At 39.2% G+C, this 24,930-nt stretch overlaps 1 protein-coding gene across 1 annotated transcript; it reads left to right on the top strand.

The window, feature by feature from the left end:
• The first annotated feature begins 196 nt into the window (after nucleotides 1-196).
• On the top strand, nucleotides 197-24,930 carry pxdc1b (PX domain containing 1b). Its single transcript, XM_058376629.1, has 5 exons — nucleotides 197-993; nucleotides 16,055-16,146; nucleotides 20,585-20,702; nucleotides 20,958-21,069; nucleotides 23,918-24,930. The coding sequence occupies exons 1-5, from the start codon at nucleotides 738-740 to the stop codon at nucleotides 24,030-24,032; spliced, it is 693 nt and encodes a 230-aa protein (XP_058232612.1). The 5' UTR covers nucleotides 197-737; the 3' UTR covers nucleotides 24,033-24,930.

Here is a 24,930-nt window from a genome sequence, read left to right as displayed (position 1 = left end):
CGACTAATAAATCTACAAAAACTTAATTCTGTCTAGTTATAATAAAATTAAATATATACTGCATTCGGATTCTGACTAGTAAAAAATTAATTATGACTTGTTGCTAGTACAGTTAAAAGTTACAGTATCGGGTAATTTTGTACCGGATGTAAGCAAGTCCGATTCCGCATGGACTACGCCCTCCTCTTCGGGGCCTTTCACATTACTCACACAACACTTAAGGGGAAGGGAAAAATGAAAGTAGGAGAGACAACGAGAGTCGACTTTTGTCCCTATATCTGATCAACCATACACTGTCTATTGCTCCACTTACATTCAAAGTAGGTGGCTTCTCAGCATATAATACACCATGAAGTCGAGGTCTAGGCTCGCGTAGTGCACTGACAAGAGAAAGACTGGCGTATTGGGACGCGGCCCAAAAACATAACGGTTCCACTCCATTCAGACTGATATGCCTGAAAGACTTCGTAACTTTTAAGTGCTGATTGGATAAAGTTTTTCATTAGCTCAGTTTGTGTTTCACAATTTAACAAGTATATTGTGATTAAGATGCCTGTATGCCTGATCCTCCTGACACGTTTCAGTCTACGTCAGGAGTCTCGCTCTCAGTTTAGTCTTGTCTCGTCTTTCAGACTTCCAGGACCTCGTCACTACAAGCTTTACTTCACTTTAAACGACCATATTTGGTCTTGTACTTTCAAAATACGTGCTTTTTAGAGAGCTTCGGACTTTATGGAATGGCATCGGCGGTGTTTGAGGGAACCTCCCTGGTCAACATGTTCGTGAAAGACTGCTGGGTTAACGGCATCCGCAAGCTGATTATAAACCCAAGAGGCGAAGAAGAGGAGTTCTTCGACATACGGACCGAGTGGTCGGATAGAAACGTCTTGTACCTCCACCGAAGTTATGCGGATTTGGGACGACTTTTTAAAAGACTTCTGGACTGTTTCCCGGAAGACAGACGAGATCTGTCAAAATCACCTTTAATAGAAGGTCGGTAAAATCTTTCTGTGCGCTTACTAAATAACAACTGTCGGCAAGCCAACCAAAAAAAAGCAAACAAAAAAAACCCCGGTATATTAGAATGTAAATGACAAAGTGACACCCCCCAATTATCACAGTAAATTGATATCATATTAATAGAGTTCGCTATTACACAGCATATTTTTATGTAATTATTATAAATTAAAGCACTGCAATGTTTTGTATTTTATATATTTACATAAAACATGATTGACTTTGTTCAACAAACTATTCTTGAAAAAAAGTTACTTAATTATATTATAGTATCTATTGTTACAGTTATTAATAAACAAAGTTTAAGTGTAAAATATGTTGTAAAAAAGTGTGTAAAACGCATACATTTGAACAAACACTGTCGAGCGCCTGGTGGTTACCGTAAAACCCCGTGTATACAATTCCCATGGGCTTCGTTGTGAGTAGCCGAAGCTACTCATTATTATGGGTACAATTTCCGGCGGTGTTAAAAACTATGTACTGTTTGTTGCTTCGAATGGGAACATGTTAAAATATCTCGAAGCTCAAGAACAACATCTGCTGTTCGTCGCTGCGCTTTAAACCAGGCGAAACTTAATTTGTGGCTTAAAGAAAGAGTGCTGAATGCACAGACCTAAAGTTAAGGCGAACCGCTTCTGTGAGTGATTGTACAGTTTTCATCGCCTTACAAAAGACAAAACTAAGCGAAACTGTTTTGTCATGCGACATGCTCAATCATTGGCTTGGCTCCAAGTCCTCTAAGCTTTTAAGTACACAGAATCATTTCCACAGCCTTTAGTAACACACAACCATGTTCATTACTGCAGAGATACTAGTAAGCCTCTGAGCTCTCCAAAGGGCTCATTGCTTTAAAGCCCAAGCAACTGAATGAAAAATATACTATTGCTAAGTGAGCTTTAAAATGCATTAAAGTTATCATCATTACTGCATCCATCGTTACTGTCCAATGTCATTGCATGTTACTTACACTGACATATTGCAAATTGGATGGTAAAATTAATTTACACCTTTTTTCTTCAAATAATATAAAATAATATTTTCTTGACAATGGGATGAAATGTTTCAGAGATCAAACCTGCATGAAAACTAAATACTGTGATAACATTTATTAACACAATAGTTCTGGCTTCATAGTATCTACTTGTGTATTTGTTCTACTGTGTTATTGTTTTGTAACAGCTTATTTACAGGGACATGTATTGCAGATGGTCCACATAATCTAATCTAACAATCAACTGATTAAAGTTATTTTTGACAAAAAATCATGATATGTTTACATTCATGGAATGAGTCTGTAATGACCACTCTGTGCAAGGACATATCACACATCACTGCTGATGTTTATTTATTTATTTATTTATTTATATGTCATGCCCCAGTTTTATTTTGTTCCACTAATAACATTTTACCCAGTGTTAATTGTTAACTTTTATTATCAATTCACATCATATGCATAAGCCTATTAAAAGTCAAAGTAAATATTCAGTTTTGTGCAGAATCACAAAATATTTCATAGGAGAAATGTGGTTCACTGAAGGATTGATTATTTTTAATTATTTCTTATTGTGATCATGATGCACCAATTTAATACAGTGAATATGTACTGTATCATTACAGTACTAAAGAGCAGTTTCATCAATATGAACAGCTTGTTGTCATAATGAAACTGTTTAAACTGCTTTTCTTCACGTAAGGAATTTGTGTTAGTGTTGCAGTCCTGAAGTAACTGAAACTCTGTCTCATCTGTCGAGGTGGCGCATAGGCTTTCCTCTGAGCCAGAATACAACCTAATGTTGCCTGCCTCAATGTTTGTTGTTTTATGCAAATTTAAATTATTTCTGCCAATCCAAGAAAAGAATGAGCTTCAGAATGCTGTTTGCTGCTGCTTCCTATGCCAAAAATAAACTTGGGTTACAAAGTTGACCTCAAATGCTTCAAAAAGTGTCAAAAATTGTTTAGTTTAAAATAAGTGGCATATATTATTAAAAACTGCAAACTTTCCTTTTTCAAATAATGATTTTGTGCATTTTGATTGAGAAATGTTGATCATATACGAGTTCAAAGTTAAATGTCACACGTTTTCCTCCACGTCAAGCGAGATTGGAGATTTTGCCATGTTTGTTATTCTATGATAATCGGGTCATGTTAAAACACACACAAAATGATGTACAACAATGCTACTTCACTACAAAGTTTGTAAATTGTGAGTTCTGCACAAAGGAAGTAAAGGAAAGGAGCAACAACTATTCTAATGTATCTTTATCGGTAACATTAAAGTCAAACACAGGATAAAGGCAAGAAGATGATCTACAGATAAACAACATGGACTCAGTGCTAAGTGCAATGTCTGAAGATCACCAACAAAATCTTAAGCGTCAATGAGGAGGCGCAAAAGCTGCGGTAACATGCTTGATGATGTAAGAAAAATAAAATGATGACGGCGTCGAGGATCTTAATGTAGAAGTTTATTGCAGCGTCGCAGTGACAAAATACATAAAGTACTTTGGGTTCATCGGAGTCAAAAAGAACGCAGGACAAATCCTGCTCAAACCTTTTATGTGTTTTCCGTGTGTAATTTAAATGAGTTTCATTTTAAATGTAAATTACAGTAAGAACTGTGTATTCCCAAAGGGCTGGATGATACTGTCGTGTAGCCAGATGTCTTTCAATGGTAATCACATTCACGTACACCTTGGCTAGGTATTGTTCTAGGTGTTATCACCCAAATGGTCGGGCGCCACTAAATGCTAATCACGGTCACGTATACCCTTTGTTCAGGGACGGTTCTTGATGTCCTGCTGCCGCTCCTAGACTAATAATTAATTGGATTAAGTGTTCTAAATGTTTGGTAAGGCTGCTTTAAGCCAATGTAAAAATACCAAAATAGATAAACTGGTTTGAATTAAAGATATTTCTATATGACATGTAAGCCTTTTTGGGAATGAGCTCTTTCAGATGTGTACTGTGGAGTGGAATCTGTGTTGAGGCAGTCTGTAGATTCTTACAATGACTCAGATAACAACAGCCATGAACTGTATCCAGCCTAAACAAGTAGAAGTAAAGCTGGCTGCACTTGAAGCAGTAGTTCGATTTCATGAGGTTCATGACATGTACCATAAAACATTAGAGGATGATAATGACTTGTATGCCTCTAAAGGCTATTTAACATCAGTCCTGCATGATGTTCAAGACTTTCAGCACACAGCTTTGAGCTGACTTGACGACTTTAAACCATCTGTGGAGGATTTGAATGTAGATGTGCCTAATTTCCAAGAGGAAATATCAATGCTTGAACCAGCTAAACCTTCAGTGCCTTCAGTGAATCAGTTGACTACTCAACTTCAAAACTTAACTGAATTAAGACAGAGAGAAAAGGAGGAGTTTTCCAGGGTCATTTCTTAACAGGAAGAATGCCTGCAAGCAGAGTTCAAGTTGCAGATTCAGCATGCTCAGTTTGAAATGGATGAACTGAAAGATCTATTGAAACTGAAGGATGCAGAGGTGGAAGAAAGTCGTTGTAAGGTTGAGTTAGAGATGATGAGCAAAGACACTTCAACTCCCGTCTCAGATAACCCATCTCTTAAATTTCACTCATCACTTTCAACAGTGAATGAGCCTTCATTGTGTCAACTGTTAGAATTGTCAAAGCAACAGTATCAGTCACTTACTGCCTGTGGACATCATCAAGTTTGACAGGGAACCCTTGAAGTATTGGCAGTTTATGAGATTGTTCTCCTCAGTGATAGATAAAGAACCCGTGCCAGATCAAGAGAAACTCACTCGATTGCATCAGTACACAGTTGGCCAAGCCAGAGATGCCATTTCACATTGTACAATCCTAATTCTAGCCCGGGTTATGCAGAATCTTTGGCTATCTTGAAGCGGCGCTTTGGATCCATGTGCAGTATTTGAATCCATATGCAATATCCCAGGCATGGGTTGATATGGTGCTCAATTACAAAGACATTAAGGACAACAAACAGTTGCAAAGTTGTGCAGACATTTTGTGTATCTGTCAAGACACTTTAAAAGCAATGAAGTGTGAGGATGAGTTAAATGGCGGACAGACTTTGCTACAGATTGTGGAGAAACTTCCCGAAGAAATAAAGAAAAGGTGGCTTACTGTTAATTATGAGGTAGTAAAGTCTGGTTGTTTGCCAAAGTTGGACGACGTGATCAGTCTTGTTGAATCAGAAGCTGCTAAGCAAGCAGATCCTATCTTTGGGAATCTTACTTCGATCAGTCAAAACTCTCCAGCGAGTTCCAAATTAAGTACAAAGTCAAGTCTCGATAATAAAAGGCAGACCTTTGCAACAGAGTCAGCTGCTAAAGAATCTACTACGTTGTATGCAGTAAAGCCAGCATCTGGATTTAAATGTCCAAAGTGCGCTGAGGAACACTTTCTAAATCAGTGTCAAGCTTTCAGGGCTCTGTCTGTTCCAGAGTGTTTGATCTTCGTTCAATGAAAGCAACTCTGCCTGAACTGTTTTATGAGAGGTCATCGCAGTGCTGTCTGTACTCACAGCTGGGTATGCAAGGTGCCTGGATGTGGCAAAAAACATAACAGTTGGTTACATTCTGCTATTGTAACTAACAACAACAGCAGTCAATCTACTAGCAGCGCTACTGACGAAGAGCCAGTCGCAGACCCGCCACAAGCTATTCAAGCTCATGCTACCAGAAGGTGCAATAAAACAAGTCAAAGGAAGATTGCACTACCCATCTTACCAGTAGTGGTTTCAGACAGACACAATCGATTCTCCATGAATGCCTTCGCTCGGCTTGATAACAGTTCACTTCAAAGAAACTAGTTCATGCACTTAAGTTGGAGTCACGTAAAGTGAATATCAAGCTGAACACAATGGAGACCAAAAATCTGATCATGCTCCACAACAAGCAGTTTTTGAGATTTTGGAAATTGGATGAGCCAATACATGTGAATCACGATTTGTTGTCAAAAGTTGACCAGCAAGTTCTGGATCTATGGAATAAGTAAGCAGTCAAATAGGATGGTCAATACACATTGCTGATTTTGTTCAAGGAACATCCACCAGGAATACCCAGTAACTACACAATGGCCGACCTTTAATTAGAACTTCTAGGAAAAAGATTAAAGAAAGACCCGACTTTGTTTCGGAAGTATACAGAAGGAATCAGGGACTCTTTGCAGAAAGGATATGCAGAAGAGATTGTTGACATTAACCGAGAAGATGGTCGCATTTGGTACCTGCCACATCATCCAGTGCTACAAAAGTTTGTATTGTCTTTGATTGTGCGGCATGATACCAAGGTATTTCATTGAATGATCACATTCAACAAGGACCAGACCTTACCAGTAAGCTACTAGGAGTTCTTCTTAAGTTTAGGCAAGAACCTATTGCTCTGATTGTGGACATTGCGAGTATGTTTTATCAAGTACGAGTGCCATCAGAAGAAAGAGATGTGCTTTGCTTCCTGTGGTGGGAAGATGACGACCCTGACAAACCACCTAAGCATTATCGCATGACAGCTCACGTTTTTGGAGGTGTCTGGAGCCAATTTTGTCAGCCAAGGTGCTGCCAATTTTGCTTTGCAACGAGTTGCTGAGGACAACCAAAGAAACTTCTTAGATGACACTGTGAGAACAGTAAAGCAGAATTTCTACCTAGATGATTGCCTAAAATCGTTATCAACCGAGGAAGTTGCCATTGAACTTGCTTCTGAGCTTCGAGATCTGCTCAGCAGAGGAGGTTTTAGATTAACCAAATGGTTGAGCAATTCTAAAGAAGTGATGAGATCAATACCAGTGGAAGACTGGGCGAAGTCACTGCGTGAGGTTAATCTTGACCAAGAGGATTTGCTTTTCGAATCAACATTAGGAGTCCTTTGGGATATGGAAAAAGATTGTTTCACATTCGATGTCAAGTCAATAGATAAACCAGCAACAAAGAGAGGAGTGTTGAGCACTACCAGTTCCATCTATGATCCTTTAGGGTTCGCTAGTCCATTCATTCTTAAAGCAAAGATCATTTTTCAAGAGTTGTGCCGTTTGGAAGTTGACTGGGATGAAGAATTTCCATCAGAAATAGCAGCACAGTGGCGCAGATGGTTAGATGACTTGCCTCTACTGTCTGCCCTGACAATCCCGAGATGTCTCAGACCAACACCCATTAGTCAGTTTTTGGAGACCCAAGTCACTTTTCTGATGCCTCAGAAATGGCATACGGAGCAGTTTCATACATCAGAACAGGCAAGACCTGTAGGTTAGTGATGTCGAAAGCCAGACTTGCACCTATCAGGTTGGTTAGCATACTGCGTCTTGAGTTACTAGCAGCCGTATTAGCTACAGATTTGGACCAACAAATCAAGCGCAACTTGGAAATTCCAATTTCTAAGACTTTCTGCTGGACAGATAGTACCATCGTTCTCCAGTACATCAACAATAAGAGTTGTCGTTTCCAGACCTTCACCGCTTATTGTGTTGCAATGATACATGAACATTCAGAACCATGCCAGTGGAGATATGTTGACTCTGCTCTTAATCCGTTGGATTAAGTATCTCGCGGAATGACTATGGGAGAGATCTTGTCAAGTGATCGATCGATTTCTGGCCCACATTTTCTTCAACTTGAAGAGGAACATTGGCCTGTTCAACCTGTTTTGAATATCTTACCAGAGGGAGCAGAGATCAAACAAACAAAAGAGGTCTATGCAACTAACATCAATGCAAGTGAAATGTCAAAGAATGCAGTAGACAGACTACTGGAGAAGTATTCTAGTTGGCATTGCTTGAAAAGAGCTGCAGCCATCCTGTTGCGTGTAAAGGGATTGTTATGCAAGGAATCAAGTACACGTCTTTCTGACCCCTTAACTGTCGGAGAGATCTAACAAATCAGAATTAGCTATTCTGAAATATGTACAAGGCACATCTTTTGGATCCACTCAAACCAAACCCAATTCAAGCTCAAACCCAACTCAAGCTCACACCCTTCTTGTAGGAGGAAGATTGGCAAATACTCCAATTCCCTTTAAGGCTAAGCATCCGGTGATCTTATCTAGTGATCATCACGTCACCAAGCTGATCATTAGTCACTACTATCTTATCTTGGGTAATGCAAGTCCAGAAAGAGTACTTGCGGAAATTCGCCAATGTTTCTGGATTCTGAAAGGACGTGTTGTCATTAATCGAGCTGTAATATCATGTCTGCAGTGTCGCAAGCTAATAGCTAAACCCCAGGATCAGCTAATGACAGACTTGCCTGAATCTAGAGTGATACCGGGCGAACCTCCGTTCACTGTGGGCATAGACTACTTTGGCCCATTCTTGATTAAGAAGGGATGTAGTGAGCTGAAAAGGTATGGATGCTTGTTCACATGTCTCACTATGAGAGCTATCCATTTAGAAGTAGCACACACTCTCAACACAGATACCTTTGTAAACGCCTTACAAAGGTTTATCGCCAGGAGAGGCCTACCCTCTCAGATAAGATCGGATAACGGGACTAATTTTGTCGGAGAGCTACGAGAGTTGTGGAAGGCCTTAAATGACTGGAATCAACAAAAGATTTCAGATTACTTACTACAAAACAATGCAAACTGGATTTTCAACTCACCTGCTGCTTCACATATGGGAGGTGTTTGGGAGAGACAAATTCGCACCATTTGTTCTGTTCTGAATGGAGTCTTTTTCCCTTGGTTTTTATACAGGCGATACTGTACTCTATTTTTACGTCAAACATTTATTTCTTTTTTAAGGGTAATGTATTAAGCTAACTTTTAAATAAAATGAAAGTGTTTTTGGGAGCATGATTGGGGTCATATTTAGGGTTTAAACTCTAAAAATTTTTCTAAAACATTTACAGTACAGTATTAGCAGTTTTAGCGACTCCATTTGCGAAGGATCCTGGAACGTAACCTTGGGGATGTGTGAGGTATTACTGTATACACACGTGTAGGGTTGCAGCTATCGATTATTTTAGTAATCAAGTATTCTATCGATTATTCCATTGATTAATCGAGTAATCAGATAAGAAGTACTTTTTCTTTATTAAAGAGGAATACTAAATATCCAAGAGAAAATAAGACAGGTCTTTCCTAGTTGTTTCCTATTTACAAAATGAAAATAAAATCTAAACCTATTTAATGCATTTAATTGACATTTAAAATGCAAATACAAATATATAAATAAATAAATAAATAAATAATTACTTCAAAAGAAGGTGAAAATAGTACAACCTAAAACACAATAATAATAATAATAATAATAATAATAATACCTAAACATTGCATTTATGTTGTGCAACTTAATTTTGACATTTCAGTTGACAACTACAGCTCAAGCATGACATAAGCTTTTACTGTCTTACTGGAAGACTTTGTGGCTTTTGTACGAGGCAAAAATTAGTAGACAGGAAGGTAACTTGGAACAAGAACAAGAGTCCATACACATCAAATTTCTTAACACATTTTTCTGTAACATGGAATTAGAGTTATTTGGAGAATAAACCCCCTTAAATGTCTCTCTACATGGTGTGTCTGCATGACAGAGAGAGAGTGAGGCTATCAAAATGAATGACGCTTAGGCTATTACAAACATAGCTAAATTAGGGACGTCATAACTAGCCACCATACTGATTTACGCTCTTAAATAGTCACTACATGTAGCCACGATCCACATACATTTATACCGGCCTTAATTTTTAATTTCAATTAGCAATCATATTGTTTTAAGCTAAGTGCGAAGCTTGTGACTACTCCGTGGACTTAAAGTGGGGACTGTGTGTGAATGAGATTTAAATGTGGTACTTGTTACTTACCTGGCTACGTGCCCCAGTTATTCTAATTTCTTCTTAAATATACATATGCCATGCATCATTGCATACAGCTTTTGTTAATTTATTAATAATAATTTAATTAATAGATTATTAATTAATTATTAATAGTATTAATTATGCATCATGTGAATTAATTTGTAATTATTTATTTATTTTTTAATTGAAAAAATCACTGTTCCTTCAATACCTTCTAGGTCATGTGACCCTGTGACCCAAAACTAGTACCAAAATAATCTAATTGGAACCCCCCACGAGGTACACCTCTTGTTATCCCAAAATATGTCTTCACTTTTGTCTTCATTTTTATTTGTCGACGGTCCCTAAAATACAGCTTCCGAAAGTCTAATGTCACAGTTACTTTAAATGGACTAAACGAAGCTTCGAGGCAGCTAATTTGCCTCACTGATTTTTTGTATTCGAATTACTCGAGTTACTCGAGGAATCGTTTCAGCCCTACACATGTGACATATCCAAATTCTCAGCACAATGAGGAAAACTGTTATGTGTATTCTGATGACATCATGTGATGTCATATGCAGGGTAAGGTTCAAAATAAGTGGAATCACTAAATTAGGACATCATGTGATGTCACATGATGTCTTGTGCGGGCCATTGCAGTGAATTTTTGGCAAGGGTCCATAACACAAAAATGCAGTGACATTTAAACACCGATTTAAATGTCCCAAATGGCAGGAAATTACCTGGAAGTGTTCAGTACTTTGGAGTCCATAGAAGACCAGATCATAGAAGCCCTGGGTTATGATGAATTGAGTAGACACATCAACTGTTTTGGATTCTTGAAAAAAAATCATATTTTGAATTTTGTGGAAACACCTGCTTTTGGAAACTAGTCCTAGACCAGGGGTTGCCAACTGACATCTGAATCCGGACCACGAGATGCATCCATCTGGACCACAAAGCCTTTTTACATAATGAAATAAATAAATGCCAAAGGCTATTTTCTGATAAAATCAAATTTATATCAGGCATATCAAGGTCAGCTCAGTAGAGCTGTTTGGCTCCTACGGCACCACGAGGTTGCTACTACAGTCACTATGCTCACTGTTGCTACGTTCAGACATGCAGTTATATATGCAGTGAAGAGAGTGTGGAGTGCATGGAGGCTTCGTGTAAAACACTTTTAGATGGAAAAGAAAGAATTAAACAAACACCCCTTTCAGCCACAACAGCCACAATAAGAGCTGAAATGTTAGCACAGGATCTGCAGTCACAACTTGATGCTGATTTTCAGACTGCACCTTGCATAGCTTTGGCAGTTGATGAATCGACTGATATTAATGACAATGCTTAAAATTGTTCTGTGCTTCACACTGTCAGAAGGGTTTGCAGAAGTTATTAATACAGTGATGAAACTGATCATCCTCATTACATCAGCATCGCCTTCTTTCAGAATTCCTAGAAGTTGTGAATGTAAATGAACTTCAGCTTCACTGCAATGATAGATGGCTGAGCACAAGACGGGTGCTGGCATGTTTCTTGGTAATTAGAAATGAAATAAAAAATGTTCTTGGCATAGCTAAAGAATCCGAAGGACAAGTGGTTTTCTCATTTTTTAGAAGATGAGAGGAAAATGGTTGTTATGGCCTTCCTTGTTGACATAACTTCACACCTAAATGATGGCATGAATTGGAGACAGCTGTCCAGTCTTTCCAGAGGAAGCGGGACATTTTCAAAGTGGATCTCAAAGAGGACTGCACACATTTTCCTGCACTGAAAAAAATCAATGAGAGAGATGCTTCCTCTCATGTGGAGTTCATACAGAAACTGATTGTGTCAGGCATGCATTTCCGGGTTCCATGTTGCTACTTCCGGTTCCGGGACGCAACTTCCGGTTTCGCGATCTCATTTCCGGTTTCCGCCATTTTATGCTCCTCTGTCCTATATAAGCTAGCGAGCAGTCCATGCTCCTTGCCAAATGGTCTCTTCAGTCAGCCTTGAGCTTCTGAGATGGCATTCTGCCCTTTTCTACAGTTCCTGTCTGCCTGGTTTGTCTCTGCCTTCCTTCAATCAATGACTCTGCCTGTCCTACGTTTAACCTGTTCTCTGGATTTGGATTATTGGACTGTATGCTGCTTATGACTCTGCCTGTCCTACGTTTTACCTGCTTTCTGGATTTTGGATTATTGGACTGTATGTGGTTGTTTCTTTTACTGATTCTACCAGCCTGCTGTATCCTGGTTTTTTTCAGTTTTTTTGAGAACTCTGCCATTTTTTGTGCCGTTCTTAATAAAGACTCTAAGTTTGAACTCGGACTGTGTTCTGCATTTGGGTCCTCACCTGCCCCCCGTGACAGATTGTAAACTTCAGAGATCGTTTTGAGAGCTTCAGCGTTGGAGACCAGCTTTTCCTTTTTATTCAGAATCTATTTCTGGTAAAAAATGTTATTACATTTTCACAGGAGTCAAACAGTTATATAAGTGGGAAGACATAGGACTACTACAAATGGAGCTTATTGATCTTCAAGCAACTGTGGCTTTAATTTAGCAGTGTGGAGGTTGTGACCCTGCCACCTTCTGGAGGCTGTTTTCCCCGGAAATGAGCTAAAAGCATCAGTAAGCTCTTCACAATACTTTAAAATCACATCAGTTGTTAGATGCTCATGGGCTGACCCTTAATCTTGTATGAGCAGAGACCCCACTATGGTATAACTTTGACAATCAATGTTTCAAAATTTTTGACACAAGGATTTTGATGCTTGACTTGTCCAGGAGCCTGAGGCCTATATGGACAGTTAAGTTTCAATTGAACATTCAACATTCTCATAGACTTTTTGCACAACTTAATGACTGAATGAATGCATTTGGTAATACAGCATAAGGCCAGCATACAGTAAAATGTGACAACACAACTTGAGGTCAGGCAGTGACAGCTAAAAATGTGGCCTGAACACATATACAACGTTGATATCTAACTTAGCAGATATTTGATTAACCAGGCAAAGCCTGCACTGCTGCCTCAAGGTCTATTTATGTTATTAGTCTATTACATTACATTACATTACATTACATTATATTATAAAAACACTGAAATTTCACCAAAGCAAGAAGACTGAAGCATTGGGAGACCTAGGGTATAATAAAGAGAGTTTATTGCATGCAAAAGAACAGCCTGGGCACTCCATAGTCCAAACATAATTTAAAAGCAGTAGCACTTTTATACTGCACATACCATATAAGGACCATACCATATAAGGACATACCAAACCAATTTAGATAATGCGTAAAGCTGAAATAAGAGAAACATTACAAAAATATCATTAGAGAGTAACAGAAAATGGCAGAAAAAACAAACATATTGTATATATTCATGTTGAGTTTCCTTGATGTTTCTTTTATTTTTTTATTTTTTGAAGTTTCATTTCCATTAAGTCTTTATACTTGTGTTCATTCCCCTCTCCTGTAGCTCACTGGTATAATGTCTGACTCATATGCTGTTGCCAGTTTTAAGTCCCAGCCCTGATAGAAACACCAAGCGCTCTTCACCACTGTCAATCAGCATGAGTCCTCAGTTTATTGCCAAAGAATCACATTTCTATGATCAGACCTCCAAGTAGATTGGATTGGACCAATGGTCAACCAGGGGCAACAAATGTGCCCTTACCCTTGTCTGCAAATTCACCAAGTTGATGGAATTCCCAAACCAGGGTCAGTTGAGACAAATGTACACACTTCACGGCAGGCATCATGCTAGAAGTCTGGAAACTCCTAGGCATACAGACCAGACTCCATCTTAGCCACAACCCATCTATTCTGGCCAGTAGTTCACCATCCTGGCCCTCTGCATAATGTGGATGAAATCCCAACCTGTGGTCATACAGAGCCAATTGCAAGAAATTACTCACAACATTCCAATAAAGCTAATTATTAGGTGTAACATATGATCAACATCGTATGGCCACCTGCATCACATTTGCCAGAAAAACCTTGTGAATAAATGTGCCTAAGAATGTGATCCATCACACTGATGTTTTGGAACTATACTACCTTCCAAGTAAGAAATACAAAATGGAGTTTGAAATTTCTCCATTCTTTACGTAACATTTTTTCACCCTTGGTCCAGGATCGCAGCTAATGATTTTATCAATACCAATTTACAGGCAATCAACAATGGCAATCTCCTGGATCCACCATCATCTGGTCATGGTCTGCCACCAACATTGCCCTTTGTATATCAACCACAAACAGAATATCATAATGCTTAGTCTTATCTATCTCCCATACAATAGAGTTAACAGAGTGCAAGAATCACATGTCTAAGGTGCTGCAGCCTTCACTAAAATTACCCTCTACCAGTACTCAAAGCCCTAGAGTATAATTAAAGATGACATCATAGCTATCACAGTAACAATACAGTTTAGCTAACTACTACAAATTAACATCTCCACTAAAGAGCCAGAGGCAACAGTGGCATGGAAAAAATCCCTGAGACAATGTAAGGCAAAAACCTTTAGAAGAACCAAACTTGACTCATACTCATCTGGGAACCACCCAGTAAAAATTTCTTTTACATAAATCTTATAGACAAGTTCAATTGTGTAACCAGGAGCTTTTGAGCAACTTATAAGTGTACACATCAAAGTAATTTCTGAATTCATTATAGTTTTAACATACATTACAAAACTGACAATGGCAATAGCAGCTCAAAGCCACTTCCATGGTCTCCAATGTGAGAAGCCTTTAATAAAAGAGAATCCAATGAGAAGTAGGGCATCAGGATAGATCAGGTACGTACCTTGTATATGACATAACATTTTGACAAAATTTTTACCTGCCTAATATTGTGTTGGTACCCCTTTTGCTGCCAAAACAGCCCTGACTCATTGAGGCATGGGCTCCACTAGATCCTTGAAAGTGTGCTCTGTTATCTGGCACCAAGATGTTAGCAGCGAATCTTTAAGTCCTGTAAGTTGCAAGGATCCATGGATCGGAGTTGTTTGTTCAGCACATCCCACAGATGCTCAATTGGATTGAGATCCGGGGAATTTTGAGCCCAAGTCAACACGTCGTTTTTGTGCTCATCAAACCATTCCTGAACCACTTTTGCTTTGTAGCATGGCACATTATCCTGCTAAAAGAGGCCACATCCATCAGGGAATACCATTTCCTTTAAAGGGTGTACATGGTCTGCAACATCACTTAGATAGGTGGTACATGTCAAAGTAACATCCACATGGATGGCAGGACCCAAGGTTTCTCAGCAGAACAAAGCCCGACACTGCCTCCACTGGCTTGGCTTCGCACATGCACTTGGCTATCCACTTGATGTAAAAGAAAATATGATTTATCAGACCAGGCCACCTTCTTCCATTGCTCCGTTGTCCTGTTCTGATGCTCACATGCCCATTGTTGGCGCTTTTGGCGGTGCACAGGGGTCAGCATGGGCACCTATGCAGCCCCATATGCAACAAACTGCGATGCACTGTCTATTCTGACACCTTTCTATCAGAACCAGCATTAACCTCTTCAGCAATTTGAGCAACAGTATCTCATTTGTTGGATCAGACCACACATGCCAGCCTTCCCTCCCTACATGCATCAATGAGTCTTGGCCGCCCATGACCCTGTTACCTTCCTTGGACCACTTTTGATAGATACGGACCACTGCAGACCATAACACCCCAAAAGAGCTGCAGTTTTAGAATTGCTCTGATCTAGTCGTCTCGGGTATTGTTCTGACCCAGTGCTGCACTGGGAAGGTGCCAGAGCCTATTACTGCTCTGGACATCACCTTTGCTAATCAGCTCCTAGAAGAAAACTACCTTCAAGGACAGATGCTTGCCTTGGACCCTTACATTACCTAATATGTCCCACACCCTGGTTAGGCCTCTGAAGCGGAGAGTGGTGCTGCTGTGGGAGAGCTTTAGTGGTAGACAAAATATGGGCTTAGCTACTCTAAAATTGCCCCTTCATGTATTCTATCCAAACACAAGGTGGTTGTGGACAATAAAAATCTAGGAAATGCAAGTAGACAACAACATTAAAAAAAAGCATTATCAAAATTGCCAATGTTAGAGTGGACTAGCTATATAGGTTTAAGCCAACAAAGGGGCTAAAAATGAGGCTGTGTCTAGTTCAGTTTATGTACTACGTTCATACTTTCATATTTTCCTGTAAGAAATTACCTTTTTTATCCTGATATAGTTGCTTTTTTCCATCAAGTTGTTGTCAGTGCTATTGATGTGTTTTGTGTGTTTATGTCTCCAGGTCTCATGAAGATTAAAAGGGCAAAGGACATTGAGGTCAGGCTAAATGAGGTGGAGAGGCTGCTAAAGAATGCCATCAATATGCCTTTGAAGGTAAGAACCACTAATAACTGATATCAGGACTACAAGCATATAACACCATACAGGAGAAAAAAACTGAATTTAAGTACCATTGCAAAGACGAAATAGTAATGTCAATTAACAACCACCATTGCCCTGATAAGAACATTTAAAATAAGTAGTCTAATTTATAGTCTTCTGGAGCACATAATTAGGAAAACTATATTTATACTAGATAAGGCCTTCTTCTTCTCTTAGAACACCCTGAACTCTTCATGGAATCCAACAAGATGTTGGATTGGTCTGGAGTGGAACATTGGCTGGTGATGGCACCATTTAAAGGGTGGATTAACGGGTGTGTTATTGTAGTTGTTACAATTTCTGGTCTGTAAGTCACTTGGTGAAGGACTAGTGTTTTTATCTGATATGCAGCAGTGATACAAGCTGAGCAGAACTCTTAGATAATTAGAAATGAGTTGCCTACAGTAAAGACTAAGCCAGGAGAACCAGTGTTTAGCCTTGACATGGGACACTTTTAAATTTGAGTATGCTTTTTGCTTAGTTCTAAAAATGTACTTTTAGCTGTTCTGCACTACTGCTCTTCTATCTTGTAATGGCACTTTATGAATCTTATTTTAAATTTCATTCTTATGATTTTTAATTTCTTCTCATCAAATCAATCATTTTAATCAGTGTTTGATGTTGTTGATGTTGGTTTGCTAGTTGTAATATCAGTACAGAGAGCTAGCTTAGATGTTGAAATAATCAAGTCTTTAATTTATTTCCTAATTTTATAAATTGCTTCTTATAACTTATTTCTCTTTTTTCTTTTAAAATTCTTTGTCTTAATTTTGATTGTACTTATGAAAACACAATTAACCACCTATGTTATGAAATCTGCTATATTTAAATAAACCTGCCTTGCATAATACATAATGTGTAATATGTAGAATGCAAAATTATAGTTCTAAAGTTTTTGCAAATATATTCATTGTACTGTTGTTATGAATATTTTAGAGCTTTGAGACATGACTAAGCTACAGTTTTCTACTTAGCTGATATTATCTGTAACTTTAGTAAAGGAATGTTATAAAAGTAGCTACCATAAGGTCTCAACTAAAAAGATACTGGTAACAGCGATATTTAATACCTAATTTCACCTTTCCAGGATTTTGCTTTAGCAAAACATAATTTTATGCCCTGCTGGTTCTGTAGGTAGAATTTAATTATGACCAACCAGCAAACCTTACCATTTATACCATTCTTTAAATGTTAGATCATGCAGTCAATTACAAGGACATTTATTCAGTCATAAATTGTTATAATTATTGTTGTAATAATGTAGCTAGCATTAACTGTTTTTCACTTTGGTTTGCTAGTTCTAATATCAGTACAAAGAGCAGACTTAGATGTCAAAATAGGCAATATACCAAAACAAACTTCCTGCTGTAGGACCATGGCTTTGCCATGAGCATCAGTTCCCTAAGTGTGTGCGCATTCATTAATCTTTAAAATTTTCAGTCATCTTATTAACCATGGTGTATTATTTATAATCAAATATTATATTTTTTTGATATTTATAATCAAAATTTGTGGATATGTAATATAAAATTTTGGATCCTTTCGCATGGGAATGGACAGAGTTGTATATATATATATATATATATATATATATATATATATATATATATATATATATATATATATACACTTTATATATATGGGTAATGTGTTAGATGTGTTAGGAATAAAAGGATGCCACATCGTTTGATGGAAATGAAAATTATCAACCTACAAAGGGCTGAATACAAAGACACCCCAAAAACAACATCAGGGCATGCTCCTAATGAGAAAGCAGCTGAAACTGAAAAACAACCTACTCTGCTACTTAACTGACCAGGATTGATGCTAATGTTAATATGGGCATAATATATATACACTATATTGCCAAAAGTATTCGCTCACCTGCCTTGACTCGCATATGAACTTAAGTGACATCCCATTCCTAATCCATAGGGTTCAATATGACGTCGGTCCACCCTTTGCAGCTATAACAGCTTCAACTCTTCTGGGAAGGCTGTCCACAAGGTTTAGGAGTGTGTTTATGGGAATTTTTGACCATTCTTCCAGAAGCGGATTTGTGAGGTCACACACTGATGTTGGACGAGAAGGCCTGGCTCTCAGTCTCCGCTCTAATTCATCCCAAAGGTGTTCTATCGGGTTGAGGTCAGGCCAGTCACGTTCATCCACACCAGACTCTGTCATCCATGTCTTTATGGACCTTGCTTTGTGCACTGGTGCACAGTCATGTTGGAAGAGGAAGGGGCCAGCTCCAAACTGTTCCCACAAAGTTGGGAGCATGGAATTGTCCAAAATGTCTTGGTATGCTGAAGCATTCAGAGTTCCTTTCACTGGAACTAAGGGGCCAAGCCCAGCTCCTGAAAAACAACCCCACACCATAATCCCCCCTCCACCAAACTTTACACTTGGCACAATGCAGTCAGACAAGTACCGTTCTCCTGGCAACCGCCAAACCCAGACTCGTCCATCAGATTGCCAGATGGAGAAGCGCGATTCGTCACTCCAGAGAACGCGTCTCCACTGCTCTAGAGTCCAGTGACAGCGTGCTTTACACCACTGCATCCGACACTTTGCATTTGCACTTGGTGCTGTATGGCTCGGATGCAGCTGCTCGGCCATGGAAACCCAAAGAAAGCTCTCTGCGCACTGTTCTTGAGCTAATCTGAAGGCCACATGAAGTTTGGAGGTCTGTAGCGATTGACTCTGCAGAAAGTCGGCGACCTCTTCGCACTATGCGCCTCAGCATCCGCTGACCCCGCTCCGTCAGTTTACGTGGCCTACCACTTCGTGGCTGAGTTGCTGTCGTTCCCAAACACTTCCACATTCTTATAATACAGCTGACAGTTGACTGTGGAATATTTAGGAGCGAGGAAATTTCACGACTGGATTTGTTGCACAGGTGGCATCCTATCACAGTTCCACGCTGGAATTCACTGAGCTCCTGAGAGCGACCCATTCTTTCACAAATGTTTGTAAAAACAGTCTGCATGCCTAGGTGCTTGATTTTATACACCTGTGGCCATGGAAGTGATTGGAACACCTGATTCTGATTATTTGGATGGGTGAGTGAATACTTTTGGCAATATAGTGTATATATATATATATATATATAATCATGCCCATATTAACATTATGACCACTGACAGGTGAAGTGAATAGCACTGATTATCTCCTCATCATGGCACCCGTAAGTGTGCTAGGGATATATTAGGCAGCAAGTGAACATTTTGTCCTCAAATGTGATGTGTTAGAAGCAGGAAAAAAGGGTAAGCGTAAGGATTTGAACGAGTTTGACAAGGGCCTAATTGTGATGGCTAGACCACTGGATCAGAGCATCTCCAAAACTGCAGTTCCAGTGGTGTTCCTGGTCTGCACTGGTCAGTATATATCAAAAGTGGTCCAAGGAAGGGTCATGGGCAGCCAAGACTCATTGATGCAAGTGGGGAGCGAAGGTTGGCCTGTGTGGTCCTATTCAATAGACAAGCTACTGTTGCTTAAATTGCTGAAGAAGTTAATGCTGATTCTGATAGAAAGGTGTTAGAATACACAGTGCATCACAGTTTGTTGCGTATGTGGCTGCATATGATCCCTGTGCACTGCCAAAAATGCCAACAATGGGCATGTGAGCATCAGAACTGGACCAAGGAGCAATGGAAGAAGGTGGCCTGGTCTGATGAATCACATTTTCTTTTACATTACATGGATGGCCAGGTGTGTGTGCGTTGCTTTCCTGGGGAACACATGGCACCAGGATGCACTATGAGAAGAAGGCAAGCTGGTGAAGGCAATGCTCTGCTGGGAAACCTTGGCTTCTGCCATACATGTGGATTTTACTTTGACACGTACCAATTACCTAAGCATTATTGCAGACAATGTACAGCCTTTCATGGTTTTTTCAGCAGGATAATGTTCCATGTCACAAAGCAAAATTAGGTCAGGAATGGTTTGATGAGCACAGCAATGGGTTTGAGGTGTTGACTTGACCCATATCTTAATCCAATCGAGCACGTGTGGGATGTGCTTGCTGAACAAACAAGTCCAATCCATGGAGGCCCCTTCTTGCAGTTTACAGGACTTGCTGGATCTGATGCTAACATTTTGGTGCCAGATACCACAGCACACCTTCAGGGATCTAGTGGAGTCCATGCCTTGATGGGTGAGGGCTGTTTTGGCAGCAAAAGGGGACATAATGAACAGGGACAGGGTTGTGAGTAGGAAGGATATAATGATCATATAATGAAAAAGTAGGTCTTAGTCTGGATTTAATTATTAATAATTATTTAGAGAGACTTGTTTACAAGTACTAATTGTCAGAGGCAAATAATTATCTATTTTGGGTAACATGGATGCAGGTTAAGAATGCTCATACTAATGCCTGTATGCTTTTTAGTTTTCCAGGTCAGAGATTGTCTTAACATTCTTCGAACGTTCACCACTGGATCAAGTGCTAAGGAATGAGAAAATACAGAAAATACAGCCGTGCTTCCAGAGCCCCATCAAGATATCAGGTATAGAAGCCTGGTCAGATGTTAACTTTGTGTGTGTAATTTGAAAACCTAATGGGCAGTTTTGTGATTTAAAACCTTAAAAGCTAACAGCCATAAAACCGATAAAATAAAATAATCCATCTAGACTACACAGCAGCTCTGAGGCACTACAATAATCTGAAAGCACTTAGATCTTAACTTGAAAATATATATTCATCTATGCAAGACAACGGTTTCTTTCTTTATGTTAATTATCTGTTTACATGTCTTTCTCAGAGATTATGAGGTCAAATGGGTTCTGCCTGGCAAACACAGAGACTATTATATTTGATGACAATGTTCCTCAGGATAAGGACAGACCATCTTCTACAGACTTGGCTCAGCTTTCGCAAGTGTCCCATTTTTCTTTCTAATTTCATATTCAGTTAATCTAGTTTAGGTTTTGAATCAAATAAATATGACTCACAATTTGTCTAGTACATCACATGATTTGTTTCAAATTGTGAAAAATACTTATGGATGTTAGTTTATTAAACTAATTAAAACAAACAAAAAAACCCCACACAACAAGTATATGTGGCCAACACTTCCTTCATTTCCAGTGGGTCAGAAAAGAAAACTTAGGAACTTAGGAAACCCTAAAATTCAAAAATTCTCTGAATATGTTAAATAGACGTAAAACTGATGAACAGTAGAGAGGAAGATTATTTTGTTAACTCAATGTTCTCTGCTGTAAAGAAAACTGGTTTTAATTTGCCTAAGCATTTTGTGGTTACATCAAACTGCCAGACAGTAAGCCGGTCTTTTTACTGTTCTTTGCTTGATCTGTTATCACATAATTACAATGTGCAGTGTCAGAATCATGAAAATGTAAATAAGACATGCCCATTTTCTCAATCTCCCCTTGTGTTGACTCGTGTTTTTTGTTTTTTTTGCCACCAAGCCACCAAGATCGTATTGTAGCCATCAGAGTTAGGAAGGTACGTGATGAAATCCACTGCCATGTGTAACCAAGGTTGTTGCGGTATGGGGAGTGGTTCCAGTAGCCCTGTAGGAAGCTGGTGGCTCATTTTTGACTGGGTGTAGGTCGTACAAGCTCGGACGTAGTCCTTCACATCGCGGGATAGTGAGGGCCACCAAAACTTATTCTGGACCAGGGTCATGGTTCACTAGATTCTGGGGTGGCCTAAACTAAGAGCTGAGTGGATCCATTGTAGGATTTGTGGGTGGAGCGTGGAGGGGTTGTAGTGTTTAGAAGGAGGGCATTCTGGAGGTGGAGGGTCAGTTTGCTGTGCCTGTTGGATTTCCTCCATAAGGTCCCACCTGATGGGGACAAGCACAACAGAGGGTGGTAAGATGGGTTCAGGGTGTGGCAGTGAACATATGGGGTCATGACATTAAGAGAGCGCATTGGCCTTGCCATTCTTAGATCCTGGACAATAAGTTAGGGTGAACTGAAAAGGACATTTAGCATTTTGCAGGTATTTAAGGTTTCTTTGATCTGTTATTACGAGAAAGGGACGCTGTGCCCCCTCAAGCCAATGCCACCATTCCTCAAGTGCTTCCTTTATGGATAATAGTGCATGATTACCCACGTCATAATTGGCCTCCACTGATGTCAGTTTGTGGGCTAAGAACGCACAAGGGTACAGTGTCCCAGGATTCCCATGATGCTGTGATAGAAAGGCTCCTATGCCACAACAGGAGGCACCAACCTCTAGCACAAACGCAAGGCTTGGGTCGGGGTGTTTGAGGATGAGGCCGTGGTAAAGCTCCTCTTTAGCTTTTCGACTGAAGTTCTGGCAGGATCAGTCCAGTGCAGAACACAATATACGCAGAAATACACGGCTTGGTAAGTCTCAGGAGAAACAATACTTTGCATAGCTGATAGCGTACACCACTTAAACCTGCTAAAACCCAGAAGAGTTCCTTCCTCTGTGGTGCTAGAACTCAGACGAGGGCTCCCTCTGGAGATCAGGTGAGCGTAGCCTGACGGGATGTTACACTACCCCCCTCAAAAAAAAACAAACAAACAAAAAACTAGTAATTGGGTGTGCTGTCTTAATATGAACAACTGAAACTATACAATAACCGGAGATAAGTTATTTACATTGCTGAGGAGGAATTCTGATCCACTTCTTAATGGTGTTAAATTCAGGATTTGACTTAGCCACTTTTTTTGAGTCATGAGCTACTTAGAGGTGGATGAGCTATTGGGCTTTAGAAAGTTGTCTTGCTGCATCACCCAGTTATACTTCAGGTTCAAATCATGGGCTAATGGCCCGATTTACTGGTAGAAAGCCGAATTCATGGTTCTGTCAGTTATGGCAAGTTTCCCAAGCCCTGTTTAGGGAAAGCAGCAATTTGGATTGAACTGCCTACATTATACACCAAAATATGTAGGAAAATTAGTGATTTAGATTATATAGGTTGTATCTGCATTCTCTGCATTCTGTAAGGGAATTCGTACAGCCCAGAGATGGAAATTTAATATTTCCACAGCTTTTCAACTACTTGTCCAGTCCTTAGGTTGCACTGATTCGCTGGAGGTCTGGTTGAAGTGATGTCTTATTAGACCAATCAGGAGGTTGAATGAAGAGCAGGCATACCTAGTTGAGTGTCACAGAAATATCCCTGTTGTATGAAACAGTGGTTCAGTGGTTCATTTAGGTGCTGAGGCTGAAGTCAGGGCCTTTGCATGAGCTAGTCTTGGTGACTTGGATTGAATCTTGATAATACTTTGAGACTAGGTTTCCTCCAATCAAACATTGTTTAGGGCAGGGCGTAAGTCACAATCTTTGCCTCTTAACATGCTAGTCTCTGAGTTATTTGCTTTCCAACTTTTTCCTGAAGGTAAAGTTAGAACTTGGGCATGGATTTTTTTTTCACATGTATGTAATAAAGTCATAATCAATTTTCCTTTTTCTCAAATTAAATGACAATCACACACACACCAAACAACACCAAACAATTCCTCTTTACATTTTTGTTCCTGGAATCGTGTTTTTCTTTCCTTGTGCTCCTACACCTGATACAACAGTATTTGCACACATAAATTCGCTCATAAATTAGCTGAGGGCTAAACTTTTATAAACTTTTAAACTATTATTTGGTAAAATGGCGAACATCTAAATAATCTAAATAAATCTAAACATATGCATAAATAATGTTATGCATGCATAAATTGCCTGCATTTCTTTACTTTGATTTTGATTTTAATATCTCTACCCATTCAGGTATGACGAGTGTCAGTCTGTGGAACAGGACCTCAGTCATGATGATACAGTGGCGTATGTCACAAACCTGTCCTACTACCACCTAGTACCCTTCGAGACAGACATCTTGGAGTGAAGGGACATTTTATTATATTCTGATGCTTTAAATCTCTATTCTAACAGCTGTTGGATATCTCATGGCTGCTAGTCAAGGCTGCTAGCTAGCAGTGTTTCTCGATGGTTGATTGACATGGGGGTGTGTCTACAGACAGTCCTTTAGGTAGTCAGTACATACTTGTGACTGTTCCTATGCTTATCTGTGCCTATGATGCTGTTCTCATCCATGTGTTTCAGAAAGTCAGTCTCATTTAAAGAACGTTTCAATGCATTGCATTACAAAGTGGTGATAAGAAAATTATTGAGTGCATATCTAAACATTTCTGAACATTGTGATTGTGGCATGTGAAACTGTAGAGAAAATTTATTCAGATAAATTATTCTGTATCAAGATACAATAGACTGAAATTGCATAAAAAAAAGAGTGACTGATGGCGCCTGGTAGTATAAAGGGTTAAGCTGTTTGCACAGTTTTAATGTAGATACAAAAATATAGATAATTTGCAAAACATTATGACTGTTATATCATATAAAGGCAATCAATTATATATTTATGTTTGTTCACTAGGGGCAGTTAGAAGAGGAAATATTCACAGGTAAAAAATCAATTTCAGGGCTTTAATACAAGAAAATGCACCAGGGTAAACAACCAAACACTGTCTGCCAAATGCCTGGAACGTAAATGTAAAAACAAGCACTGAAACAGATTCATTAAGGGTAATATTGCTTTCAGCACCATTGTAACATAATCTTGTAGAATTACAGAGGATTGCACTGTAGCAAGGTAGTGCATTTATTTTTGTGTATTAATTATTTGACGTGCTCAGCTGCTTGTTTTAGCACCAACACAAACCCTTTTTAAGGAACAAATCAGAAGAAGCACAAATACAGATTTTTAACCGTATTCATGAAGATAA

Source organism: Hemibagrus wyckioides, linkage group LG23 (genome assembly GCF_019097595.1).
Source record: "Hemibagrus wyckioides isolate EC202008001 linkage group LG23, SWU_Hwy_1.0, whole genome shotgun sequence".
Taxonomy (NCBI): Eukaryota; Metazoa; Chordata; class Actinopteri; order Siluriformes; family Bagridae; genus Hemibagrus; species Hemibagrus wyckioides.
This window is presented reverse-complemented; position numbering and strand designations above follow the sequence as displayed.